The sequence below is a fragment of the Talpa occidentalis genome, unplaced genomic scaffold, assembly GCF_014898055.3.
Source record: "Talpa occidentalis isolate TD23 unplaced genomic scaffold, MPIMG_talOcc4v2.1 talOcc4.3, whole genome shotgun sequence".
Classification (NCBI taxonomy): Eukaryota; Metazoa; Chordata; class Mammalia; order Eulipotyphla; family Talpidae; genus Talpa; species Talpa occidentalis.
This window is the reverse complement of record NW_023603184.1, coordinates 92,216,225-92,231,323: the sequence shown is the minus strand read 5'-3', so window position 1 is coordinate 92,231,323 and position 15,099 is coordinate 92,216,225. Positions and strand designations below refer to the sequence as shown.

The 15,099-nt window shown below is 35.1% G+C and overlaps 1 protein-coding gene across 17 annotated transcripts in view; it reads left to right on the top strand.

Moving 5' to 3' along the window:
- The window catches only part of BAZ2B (bromodomain adjacent to zinc finger domain 2B), a 294,239-nt gene extending 283,416 nt beyond the window's left edge, over positions 1–10,823 (top strand). For all 17 annotated transcript variants that reach the window (XM_054699766.1, XM_054699765.1, XM_054699764.1 and 14 more), the window contains 4 exons: positions 1,571–1,717; positions 2,400–2,665; positions 2,903–3,046; positions 9,364–10,823. In XM_054699766.1, the coding sequence (XP_054555741.1) occupies positions 1,571–1,717; positions 2,400–2,665; positions 2,903–3,046; positions 9,364–9,517 (711 nt within the window). In that variant the 3' untranslated portion in view covers positions 9,518–10,823. The remainder of the gene's footprint in view (positions 1–1,570; positions 1,718–2,399; positions 2,666–2,902; positions 3,047–9,363) is intronic.
- The last annotated feature ends 4,276 nt before the right edge of the window (positions 10,824–15,099 follow it).

Genomic DNA, 15,099 nt, shown 5'->3' with positions numbered 1-15,099 from the left:
TATCCACTGTTTTTTACCGTACTTGCAAAAGCGTTAAAATCAAATATTAATACATTTGCTCTAACATATTGTGGGCTATTACTGTGATTTTTCAAGTGTTAAAAGTTTGATATCTGTCATCCTTTCTTGATAAGTATTAGAAAATAGTTTTATTTTTAAATCATAAATGTGAGATCTAAGACAGATTATGTAATATTTTTAATTATTGTAGAAACAGTGAGGATTTACTTATGTTTGTGCGGTGGTATTTCAACTTTGTTACAACTTTCCAAATGTTATTTCTGAATAAATACTTTTGCAATGGAAGTTTTAAAAATATAACGTAAATATGGAGAAATAACAGCATATTAAGATATTTGGTGATGTAGTATTAAAAAGGTCTGAAAATAAATACTTACTGTTAAAATGTTAAACTCTGCTGCTTTTACCAATTTTCATATTACATACCTATGTATAATCTGATAGATATTTCTTGTAGTGTGTATCTGCTGTATGGATAAGATGCTAGCTTTTAGAGTATGCATTGAGTTATATATAGTACCTTATCATCCTATCCCAAATTAAGATTTCATGTTGTATTGGAAATTTAAAAATTAAGTTTGAACAGTTAATCTGTTTTGTTTTTAAGAGCATATAATATGAAACTTTAAATTAGTATAAATGAGTTATTGTTTAAATGTTTTTATTTTTAAAAATGATTTCAGGAATTTTCTACTGACTCTAAACATCAAAATATAGTGTTAGCACATACCATTTTTAAGCCATTTGAAAGGTTTTGCTTGTATAATTTTTTTCTTTCCCTTTATGAAACTTGATGAACAGATAGAAGATGTATGCGGTGGAGATGGCTTCTCTTTGCAGATTTTAAACTTCTTAGTGATATTAGAAATTTTTAAGCAGAGAAGAAATTATTTTTAGCTCTAAAAAAATCATGACCTTTTATACTCTGATTTATTATATCAGTTATTTTTTCTTAGAAATCATTTTGTAGGATACACTTTCTGTACTTGTGACAGATGGGTTGATTTCCAAAGTTTCCTGGTTTGGACACTTTTATTAATTACAAAAAACTGGGTAATTTAGCCAAAATGGAGAGACATCTTTTTAGTATATATAATTCTGATACTAATTCTTGAAAATTACTCTAACTCTTACTTATTTCTTTCTCAGGATATCATGAGGATGCTAAGATAAGCCAAAGATGAAATATTAAAAAATTTAAAACACCACATATTAAAGCTATTCATTGCTTTATGTGCTCTAATGTCATGTTAATTATTTCATATGTTGATGTGTACATGCTTCTGAAGTGTGTGCAGGCATTCAACCTCTAGCTTTGTTCTTTGCAGTGTACCTGAAATGTGCATTTACCCCAATTGAACTGCTCACCCCGTCATGTGGTCCATATCTGTGTAACGAGAGATACATAGATGTGTATGGCTACTGTATATTCATTAGCAAGCGGAATGTTCATTACTAATATAAATTAGGAAATATGGTGTGTTTGATATCCCAGTAACTATTATTCATAGCAGAGTGTTAACTTTAAATGATTTTTCACATGTTATAGTACTGCCAAATCTGTCGAAAGGGAGATAATGAAGAACTACTCCTCCTTTGTGATGGCTGTGACAAAGGCTGTCATACTTACTGCCATAGACCCAAGATTACAACTATTCCAGATGGGGACTGGTTTTGTCCAGCTTGTATTGCTAAGGTAAGACTGATCTAAAATTGAAATTTTTAATTGCCAGATCAAAATACAGAGTTTTATAGGGATTTTTTTGAGATATAATTCATACACCATAAAATTCACCATTTTAAAGGGTAAAGTTCAGTGATTTTTAATAGAGAAACAAAGTTATATAGCCATGACCAATATTCAGTTCCAGAACATTTTCATGACCCCTAAAAAGTACCCTTGTACTCATTAATAGTCACTTCCACTTCCCCTCTCGCCTCAGATTTTGGCAACCATTAGTCTGTTTTCCATCTACATGATTTGCCTATTATGGTTTATTATACATAAATTTAATCAACAACATGTAACCTTTTTTATCTGACCTCTTTCCCTCAGCACAGTTTTTTCTAGCATATATCATACTTAGTGAGCTAGACTAATGGAATACTGCTGATAAAGTCTATACTACCAAAGATGGATTAACAGAATAGCAACTTTAGATGTTAAGAATTCTTTAGATTTTTAAAGTTTTAAAATTTTTTTAATCTTATATTTTGGACAATTCTTAGATCTCTCTTGAAAATGGTAAAATTATCAATCTTCTAGATAGAGATACTATTCTTTTTGTCCAGATTTTCACAATTTAAAAGAATATAAAATAATTGAAAGTCTATGGACAATTATTCTCTTATACCTCATATATATTTTTAAATTCAAGGCAAGTGGTCAAACTCTAAAAATCAAAAAGCTTCATGTCAAAGGAAAAAAGACTAATGATTCAAAGAAAGGCAAGAAAGTAACTTTAACAGGAGATACTGAAGATGAAGACTCTGCATCTACAAGTAGTTCACTAAAAAGAGGAAACAAAGACCTGAAAAAAAGGAAAATGGAGGACAACACTTCAATTAGCTTGTCCAAACAGGAAAGTTTTACTTCTGTTAAGAAACCTAAGAGAGATGACTCCAAGGATCTAGCTCTTTGCAGGTATCATTTCAGTTTTCACGTATTTCATATTTATGACATCTATTAGAAAACTGCATATTAAAGGTGAATTTTATTTAGGAAAATGTAAATTCTGTTGTATAAGTAAATATATTCATTTATCTCTTTTAATAAGTTAATTTTCTTGAGCTTTTATTGGAGAGATTTTTCAAGCTGATTTTTTAATAAAAATAGATATTCTAAAGCCTAGGTATTGATTTTAAACATTATTTCCTTTAGTATGATCCTTACTGAAATGGAAACTCATGAGGATGCATGGCCTTTTCTACTTCCTGTAAACTTGAAACTTGTTCCTGGTTATAAGAAAGTTATTAAGAAGCCTATGGATTTTTCTACAATTAGAGAAAAATTAAGTAGTGGACAGTAAGTAAATCATTTCAGTTCAATGTTTTTTTAAATGTTTGATATGTGCTGGCTACTGTTGTAGTGAGCAAAAAATGCGTTAATTAATAACAAAGACGTAGACACTGCCTTTGTGGAGAGAGGGAGGGATAGAGAGATCCTGCAAGGAACACATGAGGTTAGGATAGTGTGGCATGGAAGATGGGTCAATAACAATTGAAATTTAGTAGTATAAAGCTTTTTTTTGAAATTCTAAGGACACCAAATTCAGCTTGGGAGATATGGAAAAATATCAGAAAAGTCTCCCAAAGTAAGTAACATGTAAACAGAAACTTATATTGCATATCAGTGGAATATTGACACTATCATGAGGATTTAACAAAAGTTGACTCGAATATTTTCAGATTACTACAATGTAAAGAAAAAAATTCATTGGAAATTTTAATATTAAAAGCCCAGTATGAGTTATCAGAGATACTAAAATGCATTTATTAAATGTAGAAGAAAGCTATTCTTTGTTCTTCTTTATTCTAAAGAGTAAAGTGACTTCCTGGCCACAATTAATGATCTTTGTTAGACCAACTCAGACCTGACAGAGAGGAGTGCTTTTAATTATATCGTAGAATTTTATTGGTTTCTAGACATTGGCCCAGTTTGGAGTCATAAGAATGAGTCTGTTTGCTTAAAAAGCCCACACAAAGGCATTCCACATGTGCGTGGCCAGATGCTGTGACGCTGTACTTTTCTCCATTCTCCCCTGATTTCTTTGTGCTCATCACTTCAAGGCAGTCACAGAAAATATGGAGAAACAAGGAACTTTACATTGAGAGGTTAACTACAAAGCACATTTAATTACGCTCTTGTTGTTATTTTTATCATCATTACATACTTTATCGTATAGTTCTCCCTGAACAGTCTTTTGGTGAAAATTTTTGTGCTCCATAATTTGCATTCAGTTTAGAAGAGTTGAGTAAAACTTAGCTCACAATGCCCTGTGTCCCTGTTTCACATATCAAATGATTTAATAGATTGGTAAAACGACTAATTTATTTCCTTAGAGACTGCAAGTCACTCTTGGAAAAGATTCTTTTTTTTTAAATCACAGAGAGGAGTGGCCTACATTCAGAAGACAGTTAAAACTATTGGTTCTAATGTGAACCAAGCAAAACCTACTGACGAGATATGAAGTAGTTCTTTTGCATGTCTGTCTATCAAAATAATCAGATGTTTGGGGGAAGGAGCTAACACAATAACACAATGGACTTTGTCATCAAAATGGCTAAGAAAAAGATCACCCAGGAAGACTTTATCAGTGTTTAAATTAGCTCTTGACTTTAATTTTCATGATTCTCCAATACGTGGATAGCGGATGAGCTTAAACTTTAAAATCTTCAAGACAGACAGACTTAGAATTCAAATGCAAATTTCCCAAAGAACTACAAAATTGGAACTCCCTTTTGAGATGAGTCCTGGTACATGGAAGAGTCACAGTGAAGGCAGACAGCCAAAGGGAAGCAGTTCTTTATAGCCCTGTTTTTGATGCCAACTGAATGAGAAGCAACATTTAGTGGATTCAGGCTCCTATAACTCTTGAGAGTTCTTTTTTTATTGTTTTTTTTTATTAAACCCAACCTAATAAGTTGGAACTAAAATTCATAAAAAGTGTTTCAAATTTTTATACTATAAATTTATAAAACAGAAGGAAGGAACTGCCTACTATAATTAGTCTTACTGCATTCCATCAACTGTCCCATCCTTCTGTGAAGGCACAGATGTGGGTATTATACTTATTTCACCTAGAATCTCACCTAAAATTCTCCCCTAGATGCTAGTCTACCTAAGCGTTAATCATTAATCTTTTCTTGTAGAAAGGAACAATCTAAAGAGAGAAGTAATTTTCACAGTAACTTTAAGATATTTTATAAAAATTATTCTCTCAGATGATGTGTAATTCCATTTATCTGAAATATCCAGAATAGAGACAGTATGGTGATCGCTCAGAGGCTAGAGGACAAGGAGGAATGGAGAATAACTTACATCATGGATACAGGTTTCCTCTGAGGGTAATGACAATGTTTTGGTTAGCTAGAAGTGATGGCAAATACAATGTTGTGAATGCTACTGACCTTAAAATGGTTAATTTTGGGGTAGGGTGAGGGTGGAGGAAAAATGGTTGGTTTTATGTTATGTGAGTTTCCCCATAATAAATAATAACAATTCCCAGGACAGGAATATGGATGAGGTTACATAAAGCCTTACTTAACTCTTTAGCTCATTACAGATACAGAAATTTTACTTCTTTTGTTATTGTTCATATTAGAAGAAGGAAGTGAGAGACTGCACAAGGTATTCCATTAAAGAAATAGTTTTTACCGGGTCTCAGAATGTCAGTGCATGCTTCACAGATATATTTTTCTTATTTGTATTCTCTTTTTTAATTAGTTTTTTTAATTTTTTACATCATTGTTCATTTTTAAACAATATTTGCTTCCCCCCACCCCCTCAGGTGTAGTCCCCATAGAGTTTCCTTCACCAATGCACCCATGCACCATCACCTCAGTCCCCTGAGCTCCTCCCTCCCTCCCTCCCTTGATCCTGCTCCCTCCTCCTCCCCTGCAGGATGTCTCTGATTTATAATTGTCTGCTTTTGCTTTGTTGTGTTTTGTACTGTTATTATTTTTTTACACTGATGTCTTAATTGGGTTTCTCTATATTCCTGTTTTAAGTGAAACCATCCAATATTTTTCTTTTTCCTTCTGGTTTATTTCACTGAGCATAATTCCTTCTAGCTTCATCCACATTGCTGTGAATGGCATGAGTTTATCTTTTTCGATTGCTGAATAAAATTCCACTGTGTATATATACCACATCTTCTTGATCCAGTCATCTGTTTTGGGGCATTTAGGTTGTTTCCACGTTTTATCTATTGTAAATAGTGCTTCAATAAACATGGGGGTACAGGTGGTCTTTTGAATTAATGTTTTTGTGTCCTTTGAGTAGATCCCTAGGAGTGGGATTGCCAGGCATGTGGTAGCTCCATTTTTAGTAGACTGAGGAACCTCCACACAGCTTTCCATAGTGGTTGGACCAGTTTGCACTCCCACCAGCAATGCTGAAGAGTTCCTTTTTCACCACATCCTCGCCAACATATGTTGTTGCTTGTTTTTTTGATATGTGCCATTCTTACTAGTATAAGGTGGTATCTCAATGTGGTTTTGATTTGCATTTCCCTGATTATAATGGATGTTTCATATGCCTGTTTGCCATTTGCATTTCCTCTTTGGAGAAATGTCCTTTAAGTTCTTCTGCCCATTTCTTGACTGGATTGTTTATTTTGTTTTTGTTGAGTCATGTGAGTTCTTTGCATATGTTTGTGATCAGTTCCTTATCAGCTGAATGGAGTGCAAAGATTTTTTCCCAATCAGGCTTCACAGATAATTCTTTTTTTTTTTTTTAATATATGATTATTTATTTATACAAGCACTGGGTACAGTCAGAAGCACAGGAGGGTGAGAGAATTCACCAGAGCCAGAGGGGAGAGCAGAGCAGGCTGGCTGACGAAATACACTGCTGAGGGGAGCAGCGGGCGGCAGGAGATGTCTGTGCACCATGTGGGACCCTCACCCATCAGCCGGGGATCAAACCGGCACTGCAGAGGCTGCGGGCAGCTTCCCAGCCCAGTGCTCAACCGCTGCGCCAGCGGGGAGGCCCCACAGATATTTCTTTTTTTTTTTTTTTACTGTATACAAACTTCCTTTATTTTTTTTTTTATATTTATTTATTTATTTTTTTTAAATATTAAATTTTATTTTTATATTCCCCCATACAATTGCAAACGCCCAATTCTGACCCCAATCCTTTCCCCCCCGCCCCCAAAAAGTGTCTCTGGTTCATAGTTTTTTGTTGACTTTGATTTTCACTTTCTTATATTCATTTTCCTGGTCCCTTATTTAAGTTTTCTAGATTCCTGCTATGAGTGAGACCATCCGGTATTTTTCTTTTTCTTTTTGGCTTATTTCACTGAGCATGATCCCTTCCAGTGCCATCCATGTTGCTGCAAATTGCATGTGTTTATCTTTTTTGAATGCTGAGTAATATTCCATGGTATATATGTACCATATCTTCTTGATCCAGTCATCTATTTTTGGGCATTTGGGTTGTTTCCAAAGCTTAGCTATTGTAAACAGTGCTGCTATAAACATAGGAGTGCAGGTGCTCTTTGGAATTGATGTTTCTGTGTCCTTTGGGTAAATACCTAGGAGTGGAATTGCTGGATCATATGGAAGCTCTATGTTTAGTAGGTCCAGAAATCTCCACACAGCTCTCCATAGTGGTTGGACCAGTTTGCACTCCCACCAACAGTGCACAAGAGTTCCTTTTTCTCCACATCCTCGCCAACATTTGTTGTTGCTAGTTTTTTTAATATGTGCCATTCTCACTGGTGTGAGATGGTATCTCATGGTAGTTTTGATTTGCATTTCCCTGATTACAAGTGATGTTGAACATTTTTTCATATGTCCCCACAGATATTTCTAATGAGTGAATTATTTTAGTTTACAATTTGGAAGTTAGAATCACTTAATTTGAATTTCCAAAGCCCTCTTTCAAAATGTATGATTTGACTTGAAACAAACCCATTCCTCGATTACCAGTTAAATTTAGGCAGATTCATTCATCTTCCTGTTCTTTTCTCTGTGTTCTTATAGAAAATGAGAGACTATAAAGGACTGTAGTCAAGTGCTTCTTATTGAAAAGCAGTTCCTCATAATGTTATTTCTATTATAGTATGTGCTTTCTTGGCTTGTTTTGGATCATCATACGCCAATGCTTCAGCAAAAGAGCATATGTGAAGAGAGAAGAGAAATGGGAGATGAGGCAGATTTGGGAGAAGAGAAATGGGAAATGAGATAAAGAAGCAGATCCTGGGATGTATGTAATAGCTACAGGGCAGGGATAATGTTTATTGTGCAGAGGACGCATTTACATTATTTGTACTGCAACTAAATATCTTTGAATTTGGATAGTGGGGTACTACAGGTGATACAGTTGGTCAGAGGAGTTAAATAAAGATATAGTTTTTTTAAAGAGTTATTTATTTATGCATATAAGAGCTGGGGTACATGGGCCTCCCCAGTGGCGCAGCGGTTGAGCTGCGAAGCTGCCCGCAGCCTCTTCGGTGCCGGTTCGATCCCCGGCTGCTCCCTGGCCACCGGAGGAGGGTCCCACATGGCGCGCAGACCTCTCCTGCTGCCCGCTGCTCCCCTCAGCAGTGTACTTCGGTCCTTCTGCCTGCTCTGCTCCCCGCTCTGGCTCTGGTGAATTCTCTCACCCTCCCGCGCTTCTGACTGTACCCAGTGCATGTATAAATAAAAAAACAAAACAAAACAAACAAACAAATAAATAAATAAAAATACATGCCTCTAAAAAAATATATATTAAAAAAAAAAGAGCTGGGGTACAGGCCAGAGATGCAAGGGGTGAGAGGATTCACCAGAGACAGAGTGGGGAACAGAACACGCAGACTAACTGAAACACACTGCTGAGGGGAGCAGCGGACGAGACAGGAGAGGTCTGCTGTGCCATTTGGATATCTCCCTAGCCGGGAATTGAACTCGTGCTGCAGAGGCTGCGGATTGCTTCATAGTGCGGTGCTTAACCCCTTGCGCCACCAGGGAGGCCCTGAAAGATATAGTTATGTGAGATGAGTCCTCTCACTGAGTTATGGTCCAGATTGAACAGGAAATGAGATGTAGGAAAAATGCTAGTTAATTAAACTATACCTGACCTTCAGAGAAATCCATTTTTCCGTTTAACTTGTCTTTTAATTCTATATAGTTCAGAATAAATGCAATTGTTTTAATGTTCCACTTTTAAGAGGTTATGTTTTATATAAGCTTAAATGCAGTTATCCTCATCTTTTCCTGTTCAGTTTTACTCTTTATTTTACCTTCTATTACTTCTTCATTTGTGTTTTGTTTTGTTTTTTAAGATTTATTTATTTATTTATACAAGCACTGGGTACAGTCAGAAGCGTGGGAGGGTGAGAGAATTCACCAGAGCCAGAGCGGGGAGCAGAGCAGGCAGAAGGACCGAAGCACACCGCTGAGGGGAGCAGCGGGCGGCAGGAGAGGTCCGCGCGCCATGCGGGACCCTCCTCCGGTGGCCGGGGAGCAGCCGGGGATCGAACCGGCGCCGCAGAGGCCCTGGGCAGCCCCGCAACCCAGCGCCCAACCGCTGCGCCACCAGGGAGGCCCTTCATTTGTGTTTATAAAACAAAACTGTCCCATAAAATAACTTTTAAATCATGTTGTGTTTTTGTTTGTTTGTTTGTTTTTCAGATATCCAAATCTTGAAACCTTTGCTCTAGATGTCAGACTTGTTTTTGACAACTGTGAAACATTTAATGAAGATGATTCTGATATAGGTAGAGCTGGCCACAGTATGAGGAAGTATTTTGAAAAAAAGTGGACAGATACTTTCAAAGTGAGCTGAAATTATAATAATCTCCTTTTTACCCTTTAAAACAAGGACAAATGAGACCAGCAATGTGAACTGTATTTACACAAATGTGCAAGGCACATGCATAGTGACTTTTTTTTCCTTAAAATATCACAAAGTATCAGAAGAATGATACCATTTTTAAAGGCTTCACTCCTACAACAACCAAGGCCCTTGGTTATTGGTTTGTGTGATTTATCAGCTAATTTAGGTAGAACAGGGAAGCACACCCAAAGAATTTTCAAAGGAAAGGGTGTTATAGTGCAATAGCAATTAAAATATATCAAATCGCACTGAATATTCAACACCAGAGCTCTAACGTGGGAAACGGTTCTCCTTTCCCTCTCAATAAATATATATTTTTCATTTTTTTACTTTGTAGTTTATTTTTTAGTGAATGTATTTAATTTTATGAATTATTTATGATTAAACCACATCCAGAATCTTCGTTTTCTGTGAAAAGGAAGAACTAGAAAATTGCTTTAAATCTTGAAAATACAACAAGGAATGTTTTAAAATATAAAACAAAGCCAAGTTAAACTGTTTACACTGATGTGCTATAAAAGCACCAAAAATAAACTTTACTGTAGAGTTTCAAGTACATTTATATATATATATCTATATATATATATGTTGCTGCATCACTTGTGTAGTTAAATGTATTTCAAAAACAGTGAAGAAAAATTGACTTGTATATACTGTTCATTATTGTTTATATTAAGTCTTGTTTTAAATATGTATTATGTGTATATATTGTTTGCAGACATTATTGTTTATGCCTTAGAAGGACTGTAGCATTTTATTTTAGTCTGAAGGTAATTATAGCTATACAGCTTGTACAGTAATTATCCTCTACCAACACTGTGGCGTTTCCTTGATCTTGGTAGTGCCTGCCTTTGAAACAGGGTGTAGGGGATATTAGTTTTCCATTTTTCTATTTTGTTATATAATTTTAAGCCACCAGGGCCTAAATTAAAGTATAATCATTTGTATCCATGTGGAATAAAATTGTGACATTTTCCTACGCACACAGTATTTTTTCATAGAAACATTTCCCTCCCATTTGCCTTGTCTCAGAAATAAATTTAAAAGACATTTGTAACCACTGTGTTTTATCTACTGTGTGTTGTGGTGGCCCGTTGGAGGCAAATAGATCAGAATTTTTTTTGTACCTATGTAAGAGTACTTGAAGTTTTATTTAAAATAAAATGTTGTGGAAAAGGTAGCATTCTTTTTTTTAGGAGTGTTATTTTTCACTACTATGTGTGGCACGGATACAATAAAAGACTTTTACAAACTAGTATTTTAGTTTTTCTTAATCAACTTGAAAATATATTCTTTTCAAAAAACAGTTAAATTTGATTTTTACAGAATTATAAAGAGCAGGAGAGTGTGGTTCAACAAACATTGGGCTGAATACAGAAGGGTGGTTTAAAGTCAAGTGATGTGACTTCCATGAACTTCTGACTGTTTTATTGGTTATCTCACATGTTCAATATGAAAATATTAGAATACATTTTTAAGGTCTTGTTCTGAAATGAGAAATGTCTCTGTTGGAAGATATAAAACCCAGGTATCAATTAAAGAAAATGATCATTGAATTCTTGTAAGTGAAGAGACACAAATGAAGGCATTCATGAAATATAGTTTGATGCCTTGCTAAACAAAAGAAGCACATTCCTGCCTTCATGAAGCTTGCAGCCTAGTGGGGAGGTGGTCCTTAGACACTCCTGCTTTGAATAATGAAGGGAGAATAGAAAAGTCATGAAGAATGTTTTTCTAACTTTAAAATGCTTTGAAGCCACAGAGTATTTCGAAAATTTTCTAAATTATTTGTTAAGACTGAAAATCAGCTGTTATTATATAAATATGTCAGTTTCTGTTAATCAAAATATTGCAGTGATGCCTTAAGGGGTTGGTGCTTAATCAAAAATGCCATGTGGAGCAGGAAACAAGGTGCTGCTGTGAATGAAGTGAGTGGTTTTGGTGTTTATAGACCTACCAGATGCTCCATGGGGAGTCTTTTTCATGGGAGTTTTATGCCTTAGGGATGATACACACTTGTGTTCGTTTGTATTAGATGGTGTATAAGTGGCTTGGTAATAACATATATGGTGTCTGAAGGGCAAATGAGAAAATACTTAAAACACACACAGAACAAATTTTCAAGAGTGATAATTTTCTTTTAAAAATAAATATGTTGCTGAAAAAAGGAATGTTTAGTAAATATTGGCTACACTGGACTCATGTCCTCATTGCTGTTATTAAGCAGAAATAGTTGTCATGAGTCTCTCAATTGGTAACAATTGTTAAGATTTATCTCTGATCTGTTGTCATATGTAAAACCAGTGTTATTGCTCTCAGATATTTAAAAAAAATCCTATCTGTCACAAAATTACAAGTACACACAGCGTAAGTTCATTAACATTAGGCTTTACCCTAACCTTTTCCATTTTTGTGCTGAATGCTCTGTAAATTACAAAAAACTAGCCTGTTCTCTGTTTAGATTTAGATTATGATTCAAATAGTGACCCACTACAGATAACTTACCAAATAATCCACTACTATTAAGCCCAGGATATAAATATCAATTTAAAGCAACATATAGAGTAAATTAATATTTTAGTTATTAACCATAGTAAAAATGTATCTATGTGTACACTTTTATCTCAAAAGAACTAAATGACCATAAATGCAAGATGATCTCTTTTTCTTATTTAAACCCAAAATGAAATTTGGTAAAAGCACTAATCTTCATCAAATTACCAGGAATCTAAACTGTCTTTGGAATTTTAATAGAGCCCTGCTGTGTTCCTTCTCTTTTCCACCCCTTCAACCCCCCATATCTTTTCAAGACATTTAAAGTCCTGCTCATTTAGCTTTCCATTAAATACATTCTTATCAAAGAAATCTGTCATCAATCATTTACTCCTTATTATAAGTTTTATTCATGGGCTAACCTCCCTCGAGGTTATTTGCACCTTAAACATCTCCATTTGAGAAATGAAAGTTTATGTTCTTTTTAATTTAAATTTTATTTTTATATTCCCCATACAATTACAACCCCCTTATTTTGACCCCAATCCCTCCTTCCCCCTCCCCCCATAGAGTGTCTCTGGTTCGTAGTTGTTTATTGATTTTGATATGTTCTAACTATAAGAAAGAAAGTTTATGTTCTGTTAAAAGAATTTCATCCCAACAAGGAAATAAGGGAGGTACTTTAAGAGAATCAAATCTTGTTCCACGAGAGTATGAGTCGTAAAAAATACAGCACAGGGAAACTAATAGAACCTCATTTACTAGGAGTTTTGCCTGCAATACAATTTCTTTTGCCTGCTTGGCCACATTACTATTCTGCCCTAAAAGGCTTTTTAAATCTCAACTGCATACAATTGAAGTAACTCCTCAATTTGTGGCACACAGCATAACTCTTGTAAAATCTTTTTTGTTTCACTTTTTACTTCTTCAGTTCCTCTTCGACTCCCTTTTCCCTATATACAACCACTTTTATTGTCTTTTCAGTCAAACTCTCATATATTTAGCAAAATATACATCTTTATAGGTATGTGTATAGTGTGTGTATACATATATATAGTGTTTTAAACCTGTATCAGTTGCATTATGCTATAAATCTTTTTTCTATTTCTTTTTCTTTTGAGTTGAGAAAATATGTAAATCTAGTTCATTATTTTAGACTGCTGCAAGGTATTCCATCACAGACATGTACATTTCATGTTCAGATTTCTCTAGAAATAAGGTGCCTGCGTCTGCTTGTCACTGCTGATAAAACTACAGTGAGTGTTTTCATGCATATGTTCTCTGAACCCATGTGTAGAAGCCAGGTCCAAATGACCTTCACCTTCTGTAATTCATGCCCTGGATGTCTCATCATTTTCCATATTGCTAGCCTGTGTGACCAGCATAATATGGTAGAATGATGGTATGATTTCCTACACAAAGTCATAAAATACTACTTTCACCTTGTTCTTTTGGATCACTTGTTCTGGGTTAAGCTCCTGTGTTGTGAGGACACTAGTAGCCCTATGGTACACCAATAGCACCAACTTGCCAGCCATTTGACTGTGGCATCTTAGAAGTGGATCCTTCATACCGAGTTAAATATTCACATGACTGGAGCTGCAGGCAATATCTGGACTGCAACTTCAAGCAAGACCCTGTATCAGAACTACCCTGCTCAGCCACTCCTGAATGGACCTACAGAAACTATGAAATAATAAATGTTTATTATTGTTTTAAGTTACTTAATTTTTGAGTAATTTGTCACATAGAAATAGATAACCAATGTGCTGTGGTAAGAGTTTCTTTGTACACATGGGGGAATCCCCAAGTTGTTAGGCATGTGCACACTTAACTTTCCATGCTATTGATAAATCTCCAGATAACTGCACCAGTTAACATGTACAGCAGTGAAAAAGGATGCTTTCCGCATACCTCCCAGCCAATGTTTAGTATTTATTGAGGTTATTTTTCATCAACAATTTGTTATATATTTTGAATTTGAATACCATGTTTTGAAAAATATCAAGTTCTCTAATATTAGTGGCGTCAACTTTAATTCACTTTTTTGTAGTTTTGCTTGACATCTGCTTCGGAGATAGCAAAAACTGCATAGCTGATATGCACTGAATTTAATGTGTAAAACATAAACCAGAATATCAACTCCCAGAATAACTGGGAGAGGTTACTTCCCAGTTATTCAGGTAGCCTGTTTTAGGCTTCTAGTTTTCATGGAAGCTGGGGAAAAGACTGAATCACCTAAAAGGTATTGAGCATAGAGTGAACACAATGAGTATGAGATGTCCTTGGGAGTGAACCATCCCTTCTCCACAAGCTAGAACTCACATTACCCCCAAATTATGGGTTATTGCTGTTATGGGCCATATGTCTCGCCACTCCCACGGTAAGAAATTGTGTCACACATTTTGAAACATCCAGGATCTAACTTAATATCTGACATATTAAAAAAAAACTTTGCCAATAAGACTTCCAATCAAGGAAGATATTCAGTAGAATCAAGCACACTGTCTAAACACTGTGACAAAATTAGAGTTCTAAATGTATTTTGGATACCAGCTATGCAAGAATAGTTGATTTTCCAAAACAATTGCTTTGAAGAGGATAGCTCTTATTGTATATGTATGATGAACAAGAATTTATGAAAAGTGCAGTTATATTACATTATAATCATATTTTAAAGTTTGGAGTGCAGCTGTTTCCTGGGACTTGTTGAAGAGGCTCAGATTATGATCAAGGGTCTAATTAAGAGATTCCAGATGAATCCAATAGGTGGAAAAAAAAACACTATCTGCCACAAAGTGGAGCTTCTTTGTAATTCTCCAGACTGCTGCTGTTGATCTCTAACTTTGATCTCATTTCCTTTCAAAGGAAAAAGCATCTATCATGTAGTACAGTCATTAATGCCATAAAATTAAAGACTTCCAGCTTTCCATCTTCCCAGGCACATGGTAGAATTATATTTCTTATACCCCTGGCAGTTGAATGGAGTCATTTGACAACCTAATTCTGAACAAAGATCCCAATGAAAGTATCTGGTG